This window comes from Poecilia mexicana, unplaced genomic scaffold, assembly GCF_051168715.1.
Source record: "Poecilia mexicana isolate PSO_F unplaced genomic scaffold, ASM5116871v1 scaffold_16, whole genome shotgun sequence".
NCBI classification, from domain to species: domain Eukaryota; kingdom Metazoa; phylum Chordata; class Actinopteri; order Cyprinodontiformes; family Poeciliidae; genus Poecilia; species Poecilia mexicana.
In genome coordinates, this window is record NW_028263385.1 from 14564798 (window position 1) to 14584076 (window position 19279).

Sequence of the window (19279 nt, forward strand, 5' to 3'; positions counted from 1 at the left end):
CAAAGTAAAATTCTATAATAAAAACAGTTTAATTTATTGTTAGTTGCTAAGTAAATGTAATTGCTCTTCATTTATTTATTTTTCTCTGTAGAGAAACATATAGTTCATTCTCCCCTTTTGCTATTTAGGTTTAAGGTTATTTTCATTCAAACAAGAAGTTTATTTTTGATAGGGAACATGACAAAAGATTAAAAGAGTATAATTATTTAAAAAGACAATATTTCTGTCTTTATTTTCATTTTATCAAAAAAAGGCATATTGAAAATTATTCAAACCTTTGTCAATAACGAATGGAAAAGCCTGAATAGGTATGGCAGCCATCAGATATTTCTTGTAACTGCTGACCAACTTTCTACACATTTCCACTGGTTTTTGATAAAAGCAAACGGTTATTTTAAATCTAAGTCTGCCAGAGGTATAAATAATTGTGGTCTGATTGATTAATCAAGCTATTTGTTCAAATAGGACATGGAGTTGATTAGCATGTAGCATACCAACTATTGTTGTTAAACAGTTACCTCAATAAGACTGATAGGTGGCACCGCTTTCATTTTTAAGCAACAGGATTTGTCTTTCTTGGTAAAAAAAAAAAAAGATACAGCAGCTTTCAGCCAGCTGTTCAGCAGCAACAGCTGGACAAGGGATAAAATATATTTTTAAGAAGTGCCTGATTAAAACCTCAGGGTACTCTGACCTGCCCATGCCTACCCCCATCCACTCCGTAAATACAGTGCAACATATTTCCACTTCCGCTTACCTGCTTGCTCCAACAGTCACTAACACAGACACGAATGTATACATTTGGATGTTCAGTAGACGCTCCTCTTAGCGAGTAAGACCCACTGGTTGCTCCCATGAAGTCCTTCTCAATCGATGGCTTTGCTGAAAGTCCCATGAAGACCTGATATTCTAAGTCAACCACATCCTAGAGTAAATTCAACATGTATGAACTGTTCATGTGAGATCATGGGCTACCTGGTGGCAAGTTTGACTCAAGTCTGCACATCCATGGCTCTGGTATTTAGCACTGGTTGCAGCACAAAAAGTCAATGAAATATTCTTCCTCCTCTTACATGTTAGCAGGCAGTTTGTGCCTTAGTCCCTCCGAGTCTGTTCTGGTGACTGCCAGCTGAGGGTCTTTCTTCCCCCCTTTTGGCGAGGTGGGTGTGTGTGCTGTCTGGTTGGCTGCAGCGGTGGAAGCTTGTTGATGAGAGGCTGTGGTGGTGGAGGAATTGGTAGAAATGGAGGAAGGGTTTGAGGAGCTTTGGCTGGGACATGAAGTTGCTGAGGATGATGTCGTTGAAGGGCTTTGTTTGGAGCCTGAAGTAGGACTATGAGAAAGGACAGGAGAGGTTTGCTTCACAGGATGAACTGAGAAAGTGACTTTTGTTGGAGAGTTTGTAATAAGAGGTGTTGAGGCTGGGGCTGACGACTGAATGGGGCTGAGAGGGGAAGTCTGCTTTGGGGTCTTGCTTGAGGCAGAAACCCTGGGTGAGCCAGAGACGGAGGGCTGGAGGCAAGGTGTGGGGCTCTGGGACTTACTAAAGGAGGGCCCAGAAGGAGACGGGGACGATGTAGGAGGAAGTGTCTGAGTAGGAGTAGAAGGTCGGGTGCGGGTTGTCTGAGTGGGAGTGGGTATTGGTGACACAGTCGGGGTCAAGGTAGGGCTGTGGCCAGACAGCGGAGAGGCAGAAGGAGGTGTGTTGGATGCTTTGGCTCTGGGGCTCTGGGGATGTGGTGGAGAAGAGGAGAGCACAGAGGATGGGGGAGATGAAGTTGTAAGTGATGATCTGGGCCCGTAAGGTTGAGCCAGAGGAACTGGGGTAGAAACAGCTGAGGGAGGAGGTGTGGAGGATGGAGAGGGAGAGGAAGAGCGGGGAGACGGTGTAGGAACCGGTTTGGGTCGGGGTGTGGACAACGGACTTGCTGAGGGTGGGGAGGAGCAGCAGGACAATGTCGAAGGAATCGGCTTTGGTCGAGGTGTTTGGGTAAGAATAGGTGTCGGAGAAGAAGGAGTAGGTGACGGGGTGACAGAGGAGAGAGAGGTCTGCTTTGGAGGGGAAGAAGATGGCAAGAAAGGTGTAGAGGGGATGTGTGCAGCTGTGGGCACAGAGGCTGTGTTTGCAGGGATTGCCTGTGGCATAGCCGGCTGAATAGGACCTGCGGCCTGTACTTGGGCATTCAATGGTATGTTTGTCACCAGCTGTAGCGTAGGGTTATTGGTCAACATGCCTGCACTGCTACCTCTTGCCAGCTGTCCTGCCAGGAAAGGAGCCGCCAACAAATTCCCTCCAGAGGCCTTCCGATGGAGAGGAGGATGAGGTTGCACAGCGGCCCAGGAGCGGTGAGGAAGAGTGGGCTGCGAAGCTGACAGGAGCCTTGCCTCTTGGGTTAGCCTCCCCAGTGCTGGCAGACCCTGACAACTGCTCACCCCATGACGTAGAAGAGCCTCTTTGGCACCCTGCTGACAGCTGATTCCATCCAATGGGCCACTGGAGGATGCAGGTGGGTTGGTGGGTGGTACCTTGTGTAGTGGCGAGCCTGGAACTCCTGCTGGTGGTGTTACAAGTGCCCCAGCTCCAACTGAGGGGTGATCAGCCTGAAAACGGGGACCATAGATAACCGTCCGTCCTTGCTGAACAGAAGTTGGTCCAGAAGAAGCTGAAGTGGGTGGTGTTTTGGCAACTGGAGGTGATGTTACCCCACCTGGAGGACCCATAGTTGAGGGTGAGAGTGGAAATCCTCTTGGGGAGAAACCACTCATTCCTCCCATTGCCATCATCCCAATAAGAGAGCTCACTGAAGGGCGAAGGGGCTGCAGCACAGGAGCGCGGGGAGGAGAAAGAGGAAAAGTGGATGATGGTGAAGGAGAAATCATAGGAGACGGCAAGAAGAAACCGGCTCCAAGAGCATGCTGCTGCAGCTGCTGGAGCTGCTGCTGTTGCTGCTGCTGCTGGTGCATAAGAGCGATGGCTACATTACTGGTTGCAGCAGCTGTCTGCAGGGGAGCATGGACAAGCGGTGCCCAGATGACAGGGCGGGGACGAGGGGACACCGTGCCACTTCCTCCAATTATCCCGCTCCTTCCTGCGGCAGCGGCTGCGATGGTGTCCTGCATGGCTGGCATGCTGTCATGCTTCACAATCTGCTGCACCAGCATGCTGTCGCAGGAGCCCAGACCACTTGCTGCAAGGCCAGCTCCAGAACCGCCTCCACCACGGCCTCCGCCACGACCCATACTCCCGCCGAGAGAACCACCCTGGGACGACTTTCGCAGGAGCATAGAGTTCTTCCTACCTGTAGAGGAGTAAAACCACCAAATTTACTGATCTGTCTCATTTTCTACGACCTTAACCGTGGTTAAGCACCTTAACTGTGCTAAAAACACAAACTGTTTTTAGCATTTCTTTTGCCTCTGAAGGCTCTGAAGACTTCTGTGCTCTATATAATTGCTATTTTTCACAGGTGAAATAGGTGTTATTGAAATTAACCAGGGTATAAACCACTCTAATAGAGAGATCCAAGGTGAACAAGCTAATTTGCTTTTGTCTTCAATGATCCTTCTTTTTAACCCATTTGATGACAATCATGAAAGAGCCTGGTAAATTCAAGAACACAGATTGATAATTGCATTATTTAGAAGGGTGAAAAGAGAGAAATAGCAACCAGAAAAATCAGAAATTACCAATGCGGTCCAAACGGTCAACAGCGACCGTTTCAAAGGCTCGCCGCATCATTGGGTGTTCCTCCAGAACCTCGTTAAAGCTGTCCACACTGAGAGAGTACAAGCGGCAGTATGTGTCTGCGCGGACGCTGGCTGTTCTTCGTCCACGAGTAAGCAAGCAGATCTCTAAAGAAGAAAGGAATGCAAGTGAATTCATAAAACAGCTAAAACAAGCATTTATTTTGTACGAAAACAAAGTCCTCACCCCCAAAGTAGGACCCATCACTCAGTTTGGTTTCCTTGTTGCCTCTGGTCAGTACGCTGACCCGTCCATGCTGGATGAAGTACATCTTACGACCAACGGTTCCTTCACGGATGATGAAGTCAGCTGGCTGAAACACCTCAAATCGGAGCTTGGTCAGCACTGCGGTCACAAAGTTGGGATCGGCGTTGGCAAACAGCGGCATGTTTGCCACCAGGCTCCTGCAGTTGAAGCTCACAATATCCTAAATGAAAATAAGAAGAGATTGAAAGTCAACACCATGCGCTGGAGGCAGGAACAAACCAAGTGGGCGTTCATGAATTCATCACCTCTTTCAGTGGCTCACTGAGCTCTCCCAGAATGTTCTCCTCATCGAACATTTTACCCTGGAAGCGATGCTCGTAATACTCGTGGATCTTCTGCCGCAGATCGGCAGGAAGCTTGTGGAAGGACATGTACTGCTCCACCTGCTTGTACTGCAGTTACAAAAGAAAAACATTCACTTCGAGAGGTCATTTTCGCAGGAAAGCAACTGCTTATTGAGTGAAATTAGCTGCTTTATGGAGCTCCACAAAACTAAACAACTAATCATAAAATCCCTGATTAATTTCATGACAAACCACCACACCTTGAGATTGTGGTTTAGTTGAAGTTTAAAGGGGAAACCATAGTGATGTAGATGAATCTGGAGGGTCTAATAAGTGGAAGCTAAAAAGAATAAATTCACAGTAAGTCTTTGTTTCTGTAAGGCGATGAGGCCAAACTGGGACTCTCAAACCAAAACAGGAGGCTGTGTAGGAAAGAGCAAATGTACTGAACTTATTCGCAGACTGACAAAATTTTGAAATAACAAACCAAATCACATTTGATACATTTTTACTCCATTTTATATGAGCAAAGTGCAAACAAACTGTAACTGCATTGAGTTGAATAAAAACAAAAATGGTTATGAGAGGAGTTCGGCTACTGGGTAATATTTCTTATTGTGTATTTTGGCCTGTTAAAAATTACTTTTAGGTGCGTTCAGTTATAGAGAAATTATATCAACAAACTTTGTTGCTGGAATGCTATATGCTTAAATGTTGTACATTTAACTCTGACTGCATAGAAAGGCTGTTTGATGTGTTTAAATATGTGATAAAGTTAAAGGCCCCCAAAGCTAACAGATTAACCATCTGAATGTGACATTAAGTCTGTCACGATAAACTTTGCTGGTTGATAAATTGTACCAGAAATTATTGTGATAAACGATAATTTTGTTGTTTTGAGATCATATTTGAATAATATAGTGGTAATAGCATAATAATAATGCAAGAACACATTCTCAATCTCAAATATCAGTAAACTTTCATTTAGCACTGGAACTGGAAGAGATTTTAAATATCCAAGATAAATAAACAAAACAACAAATAAAATGAATTTTGAAGCCTTTGTAAACAAAATTGTTTTTCAAAAAGGGGCGAGTCGAGACCAAACTGAAGACTTTTATCATCTCGTTTTTGGTAGAAAGAGAGTAAACAGAGATAAACGATAAATCATCCCAATGGAAATTATTGAGTTTGTTTTAATTTATCATGCGATTAATTGATTTATTATGACATTTAAACATTTAAACCTGAGCTTTTTGCTAAAACATCCATTAAATAAGTGGAGGAATTAACTTGTAAGCCAATAGCTGGAATTTTAAACATCATTGCTGTTGCAGGTGAGATGAAAAGATGCAAAAAGCAAGCATAGAAAAAGTCAAATGCTTTGACTTTTTCTACTAAGCAACATAAGATTTTCTAGATTCAAAAAGCATATCTGAATTTAACAATAATAAAGCTCCTCTTGCTTTTCAATCAAGCAAATGAAAGCCACCAGTGTTACCTTTCTGTTGTGAGATGCTGATCAGTCTAAACCTGTGACTTTAAATAAGACATGACTAACTGTGGAAATTAGATGTAAGTAAGTAAATTCTAAATTTACTTAGTTTCCATTCACAAATTTTAGAATAATTAACATAAAAAACTATATATTCTCATAAATTGTGGGTTTCAAATATTCCCAGAGGCATAATAAACTACATGAACATTCAGCATTTTACAAAATCATTAAAGATTAAAGAGAAGTGCTAAAAAATGAGTTTGTGTAATAAGATTTTACACTCAATCTTTTATCAGTGAATGTTTTTTTCTTACAGACAGGAAACAGCAGAGCAGCCACTAAAATAATGTTTAAATAATTAAAATTTTGGGAAAAAAAGTAGACTTATATTCAAATTTAAATATGTCAATTGCTTCCTGAAATAAAAATGAGCAAAATACAACATCCTGTTTGTCATGATTAAGCAAATTATGCCACACTTGATGGCCTAAAAATGTAACTCCGGGTCAGTTGCAGAGAAGCAAATTGAGCAGATCGTGCCAAATATATTTCATAAATATTTAAACAGGTGTGTAGCAGCAGATGGATGACAGTCATGTTTCACCTTCTCCTGATACTGTCGCCGAGACGAGTCCAGCGACTGTATGAGGGCGGTGGCGTGGCCGATGAACATGGCGTAGCAGGTGGCGCCGACGATCATACTGAGCATGGTGAGCCACACATCAGTCATCCCCTCGGGAGCCTGGGCGCCATACCCGATACACAACATGTGGCTCATGGCTTTGAACAGAGCGTAGGAGTACTGGACACCCCATGTGTCGTTCTGAGAGAAAGGAGGGGACACAAATGCAATGAGTTCATTATTTTAAGGCAGGGGTGTCAAACTCTTTTTCGTTTTGAGCCAAATCCAGATCCTGGATGCTCTTAAAGGGCCAATTTTGCCAGGATTTATTGATGCAACTTGTTCACAAACTGTTAAAATATCAATGAATCCTTTAGATTAAATATTATTGAACATCTTTTCAGTCCCTCCAGGATTTTGTGATTTTTTTTTTTTTTTTGCAATAAAAATCAAAGTCTTTGCAGCATTAATTTGGAAATATTTGTGATGGTAAATGCAACTTTTATTACTCCTTGTATAGATCATGGGCTATAATCTGACATCAGTTAAGGCTGAGGCAGCTGTTTAGTACAAGTAAGAAAGTTTTTGACAATCTTTGAAAAGAATCTGCATTAAACTCAAGATTGTTAGCACAAGTTGTTGATTTTGTGTAAATTTTCACAATAATTCTCAAGAAACCGTAGGGACTCATTGATACAATTTGGCAGCAAACAGATAAAAGCTGCATTGATGCATTTTGTGTTTAGTCTAGAATCTAGAGGGCCACATAAGAAGCTAAGGCGGGCCGGATTTGGCCCACGGGCCTTGAGTTTGACACCTGTGGTTTAAGGAATTGGTGCCAGGAAGCATTCTCAATTTTGTCAAAATACAGATGAATCTTGCCTCTTTTAACCTCAGAAAGCCTGGATTAGACCATAACAGCAAAACGCAAACAAAGCACCAATCCTTTCTCAGATTACCAAAGATTGGAAATGAACAAAAAAAAAGAAAAGGAGGAAAGAGTTGCTTCTACGTGTGTAAGTGTGTGTGTGCACCTCCTGTTTGAGTCCAATTATAAAGTGACGCTAATGGTCCAGAGGATGTGGGAACTTTCTCTGGGGAGAATCTGAACATCAGCCTGCTTAGCAACCTTTACTCATGGCAACAGCTGAGACGTGAGTCAGCTGTTCATACAATTACAGATCGACTGCAGCAAGCCTGTGGGTTTCCGTTGTTTGCATGCACCGACACATCAACCTGATGTCTGCTGAGATTTTTAATTAAACAGTCCTTCGTTTTTCTTTTTTTTTCTCTACCTAATGATTATAGTCAATCTTATTCCAGCAGGATGCGCTGCTGCATGAGCCAATTAACGAAGATAAAGAGGAAACTGTATCACATCTGATAAACAGCTTCACTGTGTACACATCAGCTCCTCTGCCTTCATCTGAAACAGATATTGTGCACAAACATGCTCAGAAAAAGTGCAAATGGAAATGCATTCAAATTGGACTTTTAATCATTTTTGCCACATTGCAGCTGCAACAAACTTAATTTCTTTTATTGGGATTATGTGTGCTAGAGCAACACAAAATAGAGCAAAAAAGAGAAGTGGAAATTAAGGGACACGTGGTTCTCCACATTTTTACAAATAAAACTCTGAAAGTGCGACATCTGGTTCTTCTAAATAAATCTATTGCAACTCCTTGTCTTCAGAGAGTTACAGTACATGTTTAAACTTAGTTTAAATTTAGCAAAGAGATTTATTAGAGAACATCAGTGAACCAACAGCGTCATGGAGAACAACACAGGTCAGAGAGAAAAATGTAGCAATGTTTATGCCAGGTTGAGGTAATTACACAGTGTCCTCGTGTCTTTTAACATCTCGCAGACCTCAGTTCAGGGCACAGCTGCAAACTTTCCGAGACGCGGTCATTCACCTAGGCTGACAGGCCTGGCAAAGAGACGATAATCAGAGCAGCAGCCAAGAGGCTCATAGCAGCTCTGGAGAAGATCCAGAGATCCACAACCCTGATAGGATAATCTGTGGACTGGATAATTATTAGATGTGCATTCCACAAATCTGGATTATAGGGAAGAGTGCCAAGACATAAGCCGTTATTTTTAAAAAAGAAAACATAATGTGTCATGTTTGTAGTTTGGGATTCAGCCACAAATGGAAAGAGGAGAAATAAGGCAAGATGGCAAAAAAAAGTTTTACCATTTGTTCCAGACAAATGGTGAAACTCTGTACACCGTAAAAAACTATCACTGGAACTTCAACTTAAGTTAAATCTTCATTTTTAAAACATGTATGCATCAGAGAAAAAAAATAGAAGAAAACAAAAAAAAACATAATTATAATAGACATAAAAACAAAACTTTCAAATCCAGTTAAAAATAGTCAGAAGAAACCAAAGGTTAGTAAGTCCAAATAGGTCTGACCTAATAAATTTACACATCTTTTTCTCCATGTCACAAGTTCTAGTCTTTCAAAATTATATCCTTACAATTAATTCATTATTATGCAATCAATGCCATGTTTACATCCATACAGCTCTGATTCTTCTGTAGCAGAACAACCCTGAACATGCCAGACCCTCCATGTATTATTGTTCTTTTAATTCACAAGCATCCACTGTTTCATGTTATTTTGTCACCTAAAATAGCACAAAAATAAATCTGAGCTTTTGGTTTTAAGTTCAGACACTTGAGTGTTTCATTAAGCTCAACTTGGACTTTCTATGCTGTTTATCATGAAATGAACGAGTTAAATCTTTAAAAAACTGGACCCGGGTGGAGACTCACCACCATCAGGTTCTTGGAAACCCAGCAGTCAGAAGGGAAATCCTGCAGCATGGGGACCAGAAACTGGAGACAGCCGTCCCAGTGGCACAGAAGCAGCATCATACCGATCAGGTTTACAATCCTCACCATGGCACTAGCAAGGTCATAGGTCATGTGGAAGATCTGTGGAAGAATAGGGTGAATTAACAGCTTGGACTCTATTTTGCATCTTTTTTTATGAAATTATTTCCAGCATTTAACCTGAGTTTACAAAAAACCAACAACACGCCATAATTGTCAAAGGAAGCGTCCTCTTCGTCCACGGCGTCCGCCACTCACCTCCTCCCACTGGTGGATGTAACGGATGAGCCTGGACAGGCGCAGCAGACGAAGCAGGCTGAGGATTTTGGTGAAGCGGACTATCCGCAGCGCCCGGGCCGTCCTGTAGACCTCCGAGTCCAGACTGTCCACCATCAGGAAGATGTAGTCCACGGGGATGGACGACACAAAGTCCACGAGGAACCAGGTCTTCAGGTACTTCTGGCGGATTGCCCTGAGGTGGATAAAGATGGAGGAGAAGAGGCAGGCCTCATCTGGCTGGGCGGGTTTGTGGAAGTGAGTCTGGTGTTTGCTGGACTCAGTATTCATCAAGAGTACACTGGAACTTGAACAAAGCCCGGCTGAACCGCTTTTCCCCTCATGCATACAAATGTGTCTGAACCGTTATCTCATACTGGTAGCCAAGGAAACAGGTTGGATCTACCAATATTCTAAAAATAAAGAAAAATACACACCCATATGCTCAAACTGACCTTGGGTCAAGGAGGATCTCAGTGCTGTCTTCCTTCATGATGCCGGTCCTGAAGTTCAGAACCAGGTCAACCATGAAGAGAGTGTCAGAAACCACGTTGAAGATGATCCATGAAGGGGTGTTCTCGTCCCGAAAGAACGTGATGCCCACCGGCAGGATGATCAGGTTCCCCATCATCAGCAGCAACATCAGCAGGTCCCAGTAAAACCTGGAGGCAGAAAACCACAAACCTCCATTTTCCTTAAAGTTCAAAGATGCATCATCAACACAGACGTAAAGATGAAGAAGAAGAAAGCTTTTTTCTGAAGCAGTGAATGATCACTGATTGTTATCATCCAACAATTTGCATGATGGTGAAAATGTCTTCAGTCATCCCTGGTGAATTTATACGTGGGAATTTTGGTCATATTTGCTGATCTGGGAATGATTTTGTTCTAGTTAAAGGATAAAAACTGTAAGAGTTGCTAAGTGTTGTGGTTGTAACTACAGCAGAAACCAGATAAAAACACAGAAAACCTTTAATATCACTGTCTGATATTAAATCAGGCTAAACTTTCTCCAGTCAGTCGGGTTTACTGTAATGGGTTCTTCCTCTCTGACTGGCCAGTCAGCCCAGGTTTCTCCTGTTGGCCATTTAATTTAGCTTCAGTTTAAATGTCATCAGACTGCAGGATAAATACAAAATGATATTTTTGTATTAGAAAGATTACAGAAAGCCTGAAAGAGGACCTATCATTGATAGTTTTTATTGTAACTTTGTAGTATATTATGCTGTAATTTTGCCTTTTTTGTACTTTATATTATTCTTATTTTTATATATATTGTAATACTTTTATCTTTGTCTGAATCTACATGCTTGGATTTCCTGTCAATTTGCTGCTGTTGCACCTGAATTTCCCCATTTGGGACAATAAAAGGTATTTTAATCTATCATATTCTCTGTTATTCCAACTTTGATTTTTTTTTTAATTGTCAAAGTAAAACATACAGAAAGAAGGTCTCGATCAAACCTTGCTATATATTACATTTAATTACAGTCCAGATTAGGCATTTTTATATTCTAGAAACTAGAACATAAATATTCTAGTTTCTAGAATAGTTAGAATTTTTTTCATAAGTAAAAGAAAGAAATATTGACATTGCACCCTGTCACACAAATGCCTGTGTGTAAAATCCAAACACAATAGTTCTGCTCCATTAAATCTGTTTAACATGCACAACATATTTTCCAGCTGTGTCAAGTCACTCTGTTTCCACTGCTGCTTTTTGTAAGGATAATGTGCTCTGACAGCACAGTCAAACAGCAGTAAGATTTTGTCCAAATGGTGTCTGCACTGAGTATTTCAGTCAATGGATTATTATAAGAATACAAATGACATTTGTATAGATTTGCTCTTTTGTAACCAACAGGAACACAGATATTTTAGTAACACCTCTGCTTTTCCTACAGTCACATGTCAAAAGGACTGATATAATAGACTGATCTTATATTGTCCAGTAAGAAAAAAACACACACCACACAATCTTAAAAGTTCCTAACACATTTATCTACAATCACATATCATCTCATAAATTACATAAGCAATGCATAAAAGTTCCTCTTCATTAATAAAATACTCAAATTTTTATTTAACTTACATGTAAAGCTCTTGAAAAAAAAATAGGAGACCTTATCAGTTGTTCTGATTTTACTGTTTATAGTTATATGTTTGAGTAAAATTAACATTGTTTTTTTGTTCTATGAACTATTGACATGTCTCCAAATTTACAAGCAAAAATTGTGTATTTATTTGCAGAAAATGAGAAATGGTCAAAATAACGAAGACGATGCAGTGCTTTCAGACCTCAAATAATGCAAAGAAAACAAGTTAATATTCATTTAGAAACAACAATGCTGATGTTTTAACTTAGGAAGAGTTCAGAAATTAATATTTGGTGGAATAGCCAGGAGGTTTTCAATGGGGTTCTGAGCAGTGGACTCTTAATTTTTCCATATGTTCAGAGATTTAATACATTTAAAGTTGTTGGTAATATTCAAATGGGGCATTCAGAGTGATAGATCTTTGATCATTTTTGTCTGGATCATCCAGAATCCTGCCGTAGATTTTTTCTTTCTTCAGCTCAGGCTTCAGGGTTTCTACAGGATTCTGGTTTGTGGACTGGCAGTAATTCCTTGTCCAACATGTAAACAACATCATGAGCACCACCATTCCTTTCAGTATTTTTATTTGTGCCACATCAAGACCTATAAATCTAGAAGTGCACTCAAATATGGTGGTTCCTTAAAAAATGGCGGCATAAACAAAACAGAGACAAGAATACCAAGAACTGACATGAAACATAGAGGAGAAATATTCTCCTAACTGGACAAACTCCTTTTAGTGAGACAGGATCTGAGCCAAGACAACACACTCTAGCCATGATTTATTATGTAACGTAGAATGGTCACAAGTTAGAGGTTAAAAAGGTCATTAAAACTCTAAAAATAGCTATTTTAGTGCTGTGGTGAGATTTATAAGTCTTGGATAACTAATCAAAAGTCACAGATGGATTTCTTCAAAACAACTGTTTCCTAAAGGGATAATCTTTCCCTGCTGAATAAATTTGTTCAAAATAAAGCTTTAATTTTCTAAAATAGACAGAGCTTATGCTCCTGTAATAAAAGGGGAGTCAATAAATGTAGAGTTTTACAGTGATGAATAAGGAGGAGTCCCTGCGCACACATTATAAATCAATCTTTTCATCTTTACGAACAAAAGAGATCCTTAACTGAATCGGGAAAAGAGAGAGGAATGAAATGAGAGAAAAATAACCTTGGGAGGTCTCATCAGTCTGCATTTCATGCTTGAGAACATTTCTCAGTGACGTATTTAAGCTCTCTGATATAAATTCAGCAAATAAATCACGCCATTCGGATGTCAAAAGTGATTAAAGTATGAAAGAAGAGTCGATCCAATCATCTGGAGACAGTCCTTGTCATTTCCCCGTCTCCCTTTCTTCTAATCCCTTCATCCATCACTTTGACGAACTTCTCCTCAAACGCCGTTTCGTTCCTCGCTGAGAAAACGCGCTGGAGCTCTGCACTCGATTGATATTGAGCCTTAATTCAGTCAAATAATAACCTCATGGCGCGAGGCTACCACCAATACTGATGAAGATTAAGTTTGCGTGAGTCATTTTTCTGCGCTCCCCATTCAGAGTTTGTCATTTATGCTGACAGATGCATCGCTTCGTAATCACTGGCGATAAACACGGGGATTATTCACAGCAACGCAAACAAGGCTTCCTGCAGCAAAGACGGAGCGGTATTCCCGACCTCAAGCTCACACCTCGTTAACTTTGATTAGAGCTCAATAAATCTGTGAATCACGTACTGGTTGTTCATGTCGGCGCTATTTATAGACGAATAACATCCTGCGTGTTTCCAGGAATAGAGCTCGGTCAAAATATGTCCTTTTACGTTTTAAGCCAAACGACGGGTTAGATGAAAAACACTCGTGGAGATTTTCTGCTGTAGCTTTGCAACAAACATTAAAGAGATTCAGCTGCACTACTTTTGTGATCAGGTTTTTTTTTTTTTTTAGAAAATAAACAGCAAACATTACTGTTTTTATTTATTGCTTTTTTTGCAATAAACAACAACAAAAAAACAGAAACATTTTGATAAAAAACAGTGCATGCATGTTACATTATATGTCTCGTGGTTTGTGTAAAGAAATGTGAAAAAAAAATGACTGAATGATTGATGGACGTATGTATGGACAACAAGCTGAATAAATTAAATTTACATGCTTGGCTTATTTCATTGTTGTTTTTCCAATGGAGAATTCAGAAACATTATTTATTAGCTCACATATAAAGAACAGATTAATTTTAAACATTTTTATTACCTATGAATCAAGCACCTTGCAGCTGCAAATCTAACACGTTTCTTTTCATTGGGGAAAATTCAATAACCCAGGTTTTAATTACAAATCTCTGTTCAGTCAGAGTCTGGAAGAAGGACATTTACTTTGCTTACTGTAAAATCCCTGTTTTCTTGTGTTTGAGCTGCCTGTCCTACTTTTATTAATAGGATTTATGTTTGTTTTTTAAAAACAACGTCTGAAGAATTGTTGCATTTAAATGAAGGTTTGATCATACTATCCCTAGATAGTCAATTAAAGATCTTGTGTGCATATCTATTTAGTAACTTGGGAAATTTCTTCTGGTCTGCTTCAGCTTTTTGCATCCTGTAAAAGACATTTTCCAACTTAATTGAAATATAAACATGATAGGTAAATTATTTGTACCTACCATTGTTTCAAAACAAAACCTTATAGATGATATTTCTGACCTCATTTCATGGGTCACGTCCTTGATTCAAGCAAGCATACCTGCATGTGTCTGTACTCGTCGTGTTCGCTTGAATTCCACACAAATAGGAATTGCAAATGCAATCAAAGATGGTGTCTGCCGCCTCATCAGCATTCCCTCTCTGAATACGAACAGCTGCTGGACGACCGCTGACCTGCATCTACCTGCTGAGCTGTTGTCAAACTGAACACTAATTTTTTTACTGTAATTGAGGCCAAGTGTCTCCTGAGGAACCTGTGATTGTCTCCCTGCTTGCATCTGTCCACCACCATCCATCATCTTTATAAAAGCTGTGCACAGACGTAGATTAATTGTCATTCACTTAATATATTCTTGTAAGTGAAGCAGGAGTAGCTTGTCTCTTTATGTAGGAAGAGGGGAGCTTATCAGCACACTCAGTAATGATACCCCTACATGCACACACATTCCTACACATATCCTGACAGACGCTTTCGCACGAGGATGATTCAAATGAGGTTGTTTTAGCTGTAATTTACTTCCTCTTTTCTGCCACTTGGCCATGCATAATTCTTCAGGTGTCGCTCCAGACCACACATACTTACAAAGTTGTATGAGTGAATTATGCATAATGCATGCCCAGTCTGCATAATTCACAGTAAGTATAACGCAGAAATCCTAAATTGTCCTCTTGCGACAACACTATCAGCATCTCCGCACCCCCCCCCTGTCATCCTTCTGCTTGCCTCCTCATCAGTGTCGCTCATCGTTTCACCTGCGACGACGCCCATCCCTCACAGCTCTGGGGCAATCATCGCATTGACAGACAATATACACAAAAAAATTACACAGTCTGTGTGTGCCTAATGACTCAAAGTGGGCCAGGAGCCTTGGGGATCAAGTCATCCATTGTTGCTGCAGTGTGTCTGGAGATTCAGAAAGCTGTCAGTCCCTCCAACGTCCACCTGCACAGTTCTAGAGAGTATAGTGAGAAATGCTCCTAAACGAGCCTGGATTAACTCCCCCAGTGAATATCTACCTTAATATGACAGGATAGAATAAAAAACATATATATGACACAAGTTATTGTTTGATTTAGGAAAATGCATTTGAACAGAACCAATAAAATTTAGTCAGATTTAAAACGAAGTCTCATTTGCGTGAGACCAGAAATATGTCATATAGCAACTGGTTGCTAAGCATCTCAGGAGCAGGACTCCTCCCCAAACACAACCAAAGACACCATCCTCACCAAAGGGGGCGCTCTCCCAGTAGTACTTACTACTGGGAACTCCCAAGTACAAATAGAAAGTACCACAAGCAACACTGAGTTAAAAGAAAATGTATTTTTGGAAGTTGTCTATGTTTTTTTTTTAACAGAATTAGGATTATTTTTTGCGCCGCTGAACCAAAAATGACGTCCATTTTTCTCAATCAGGTCAGGTTTTTTATTCTAATTTGATTTAGAGAAAATTACATTTTGTGACATTATTGGTTCATTTCTGTTTATATTTCTCATCCAAAAATGATTTTAGAAGAAGAAAAAATGTTTTCTAACAGAGTGTATTAATTAAATATCACAAGCTTGGATTTCTGTAAATTGAATAATAAACACCGATAAGGGTAAGTAGATGTAAACTGAATATTACGTCTTTATCTCCTTAAAAATCACCTTAATTTGTCGCTACGCTACAAATCAGACACAAGCCATTCATTAGCCATTTGTAACTGCAGAAAGATGCCATGTGGAGGTGGAGATGGGTAATCGTGGGTGCTTATTTTCATAAACTTGTTGTATATATATATATATATATATATATATATATATATATATATATATATATATAGCATTTGGTGCCCCCCGGGTCACGGTGCCATCTCACCATTTTCACTTCGTAATGAAGGATTTTAAATAAGTTCAAGAGAATTATGGACAACGCTGACCATCCTCTTCAAGAGACTGCCTTAGGCAAGCAGTGTCTTCAGTCAGAGGTTTCTTCAAATTCACTGTGATACAGACTGCTACAAGAGATCTTTACTGTACAATAAGATCTAAGTAAAATTTGTTTTACCGAATTTCTTCACCTTGTTTTTCATCAAAGCTGCATGAATCACTATTTTTGGCTGATTTTTCTGTTTTTATTATTCTTTAATACCCCACATCCTCTCTATCCCTTTAGCCCTGCCCTCTTCCCTCATCGTCTTCCTTCTTTTAAGCTCCAAAGTATTTCTGTGCTGTGTTTCTTCTTGAGTGTCTTTCGTTATCTTTCAAGTGTGCTTTTTAAAAACGAATCACAATTCCACTTGTTTGAACTGATTCTCCCTAAAAGAATCGGTCTTTGATGTGCTACAGGTGCCATTTGCTACCAGTTGCTTGCTGGTTGTTTTCTGTTTACCTGAAGTCACTGTAGGGGTGGATGATCCAGGCTCCTGCTGATTTTAGTCTCTCTTGCTCCATGGCAACAGCTTTGTGGGACCCGAACATACGAAGACTGAACTTGTTGACTCCAGGCTGAAGCATGGCACCAAACTGTCTTTGGATGAAGGTGCTCTGGTTGGAGTTGCTGTAGTCTTCTCCGTCCAGTCCCATCCCAAACCCTCCAAGCCCAGAGTGGCACGCCATCTCCGGGGTTCCCGCCACGGTGGTGTTGCAGGCCGTGGTGGTCGTCTCTGCGCCGGTGGCCACCACCATGACCCCGGTTCCGGTGGAGGAGGTGGAGGCCAGGGCGGCACGGGACGCTGCGAAGCCCACAGAGCGTGGAGCAGGAGGGGGATGGATAGAGCTGGAGGAGGAGGATGCTGCTGGAGGTGGTAGTGCCATGGGTAGGGTCCCCGGGGTGGTTGGGGTGCCTGCCGCACGAAAGGGGAGGCTGTCCCTGGGGGAGGAGCTCATGATGGAGGGGCGGCGGCCTCGTCCACTCATAGAGGAGCTGTCTGCACTGAAGGAGCCCTTCTCTCCCTCCAGAGAGGCCTGGGACAGCCGGTAGCCCGGGGAGGGCAGGCTGCCTTTACTGCGCCGCTTTGCTTCCCCATCAGTCCGCCTGGGCAGGGTGTCACCCCCGGAGCCCCCAGCACTGCCAGGGGTGCCCACACCTCCCGCCACCCCATCCATCCCCACTCAGGGAGAATGGTGTTATAACCTGTAGGCTGTGATCACCTGTTCAGATTATCCTACATAGGTAAAGATGTCTCTGTCGCTTTTATTAAAACAAAAGATGATGGGGGGGAAAGTAACCCGAGTCTGTGTTCATTCTCCTGGAGCTGCTTCCTCGCACCCCCGGCCTCTCTCCGGTAATGTGGCCATCCTTACCTCCGTGCCCTTGGAAATGGCCCCACGCAGACGATTGAATTCTTTACTCTTCCCACTGTCACGCCAGCAGCCACATTTTCACCCCCACTTCAAGAGTCTCGTTTGTCCTCACAGATGTTTCTCCATCATTCCTCCTTCCTCGTCCTTGAAAGGTTGCTCTCCGCCAGCGGCCCTCCCTCTCCTCTCCACAGCCGCCCTCGGCGCTCCAGCGCCGGTCATATCGGCACCGGCTTTCCGGTCTGCTGTAGATAAGCGTCCTGGTCGCTCACTGACCGTCGGCGTCGCCTATTTCTCCACACCACTCGTCCAGTAATGCCTTTTTTCACCTCCAACACACATGTCGTTACGTAAGGGATGTTTGGGTCGGAACATCCATCCGAGGATGAATGACAAGGACACTCGCTCCTCCGGTCGCAGCAGAGGGACTGTTATTGCACATAAAGTATCGACCAAAAGAGACGCTCACACTCCGACGCGCACCGATCCATCCTGACACCGCGTCCACAAACACGCACACGGAAATTGAGACACGGTCAGCGGGGCGCACACAAGCCAAATCATCCCCCTAAAAATCTCAGCCCATGCTTTCTCGGAAAACACGACACGCAGTCATTTGTCAGCATCTGAAGAGAAATGATGATGGAAGGAGCACTGGAAAAAAAAGGAAAGAAAGTCCACCCGTGACTGAAGCGCTCACAGACAGAGGGAGCGGAGAATGTTAACTTGGTCCCGTTGTTCGCGTTATTTCAGGCTTTCAGAAGCAGCTTCTGTTTCCATCCGCACTTCACACGACTTTCAATGACATTCTGTCCAGAAAACAGGCGGCGTCCTCCTCCGAGAGCAGATACATGCCTCCAGCAGGCAGAAAAAGAAAGCGGCTTTGTCCTCACAACTCCGCAGAATCAAGAGTATCCAGCGCAATTATTGACAAAAAGAAAAGAGGAAAAACAAAACAAAACAAAAAAAGCACTTGTTGAGCGTTTTAAGGTCTTTCGCGCAATTCGCTCCTCTCACTCCGACAGCCTGCACGTCCACACAGGCGCGCTGAAATGAGAATTAAATAAATAAATCTGCATATAAAGGTCCGGATCTAATCATCCTGTTACCATGGCACCCGCATCCCCATCACCCGCTAACCCCCCCCCCCCCCCCCACAAAGGCCGCGTGCGCGGCTGGCGCAAAACGCACGCATGTCTCGCAGGTACCAGTCGCGCGTCATCAATTCCAGACAATGCAACGTGGGAGCGGCTGATGCAGAGAGCGATGATGAAACTTTAGAGACGGAAAAAAGGAGAGTCTCCTTGAAGGGGAGGAGAGGTTAAAGCTCCTACAGGTGGAACCACAACATCCGCTGTCTGTCGGACATTAAATCACATTATACCCGCATACTAAAATTATTTATAATAACTAAATACCAATTTTTTTGTTTAGTTTTTTTTTTTTTTTTTACAAATTCAGAAAACAGGTTCAACATCTTCTAAAGTTTATGACCTTGGACAGACATTTTGAGTTTCCTTCCAAAAACTTTTCGTTATAGTTTGCTGAGATTTTGGCCCATTCCTCCTGACAGAACTGACGAACCTGAAGCAGGTTTGGACAGAGCTCAGAGGTTCGTGCAAATCGGATTTCATCTGTCTGTTCAATAATTTTTCAAATTGGATTTT

The 19279-nt window shown here is 41.9% G+C and overlaps 1 protein-coding gene across 2 annotated transcripts; it reads right to left on the bottom strand.

The window, feature by feature from the left end:
* Positions 1–217: 217 nt before the first annotated feature.
* On the bottom strand, positions 218–17880 carry LOC106922011 (uncharacterized). Of its 2 annotated transcripts, none has more exons than XM_014994083.2 (9): positions 16702–17880; positions 9993–10199; positions 9520–9733; positions 9202–9363; positions 6397–6615; positions 4256–4402; positions 3930–4170; positions 3686–3850; positions 218–3297 (listed from the first exon to the last, which is right to left on the bottom strand). In XM_014994083.2, exons 1-9 carry the CDS (start codon positions 17415–17417, stop codon positions 1070–1072), a joined length of 4299 nt encoding a protein of 1432 aa, XP_014849569.2. In that variant the 5' UTR covers positions 17418–17880; the 3' UTR covers positions 218–1069. The 2 variants fall into 2 exon arrangements, with proteins under 2 accessions (XP_014849569.2, XP_087870172.1); XM_088014046.1 differs by having other exon boundaries at positions 9202–9390.
* Positions 17881–19279: the final 1399 nt, after the last annotated feature.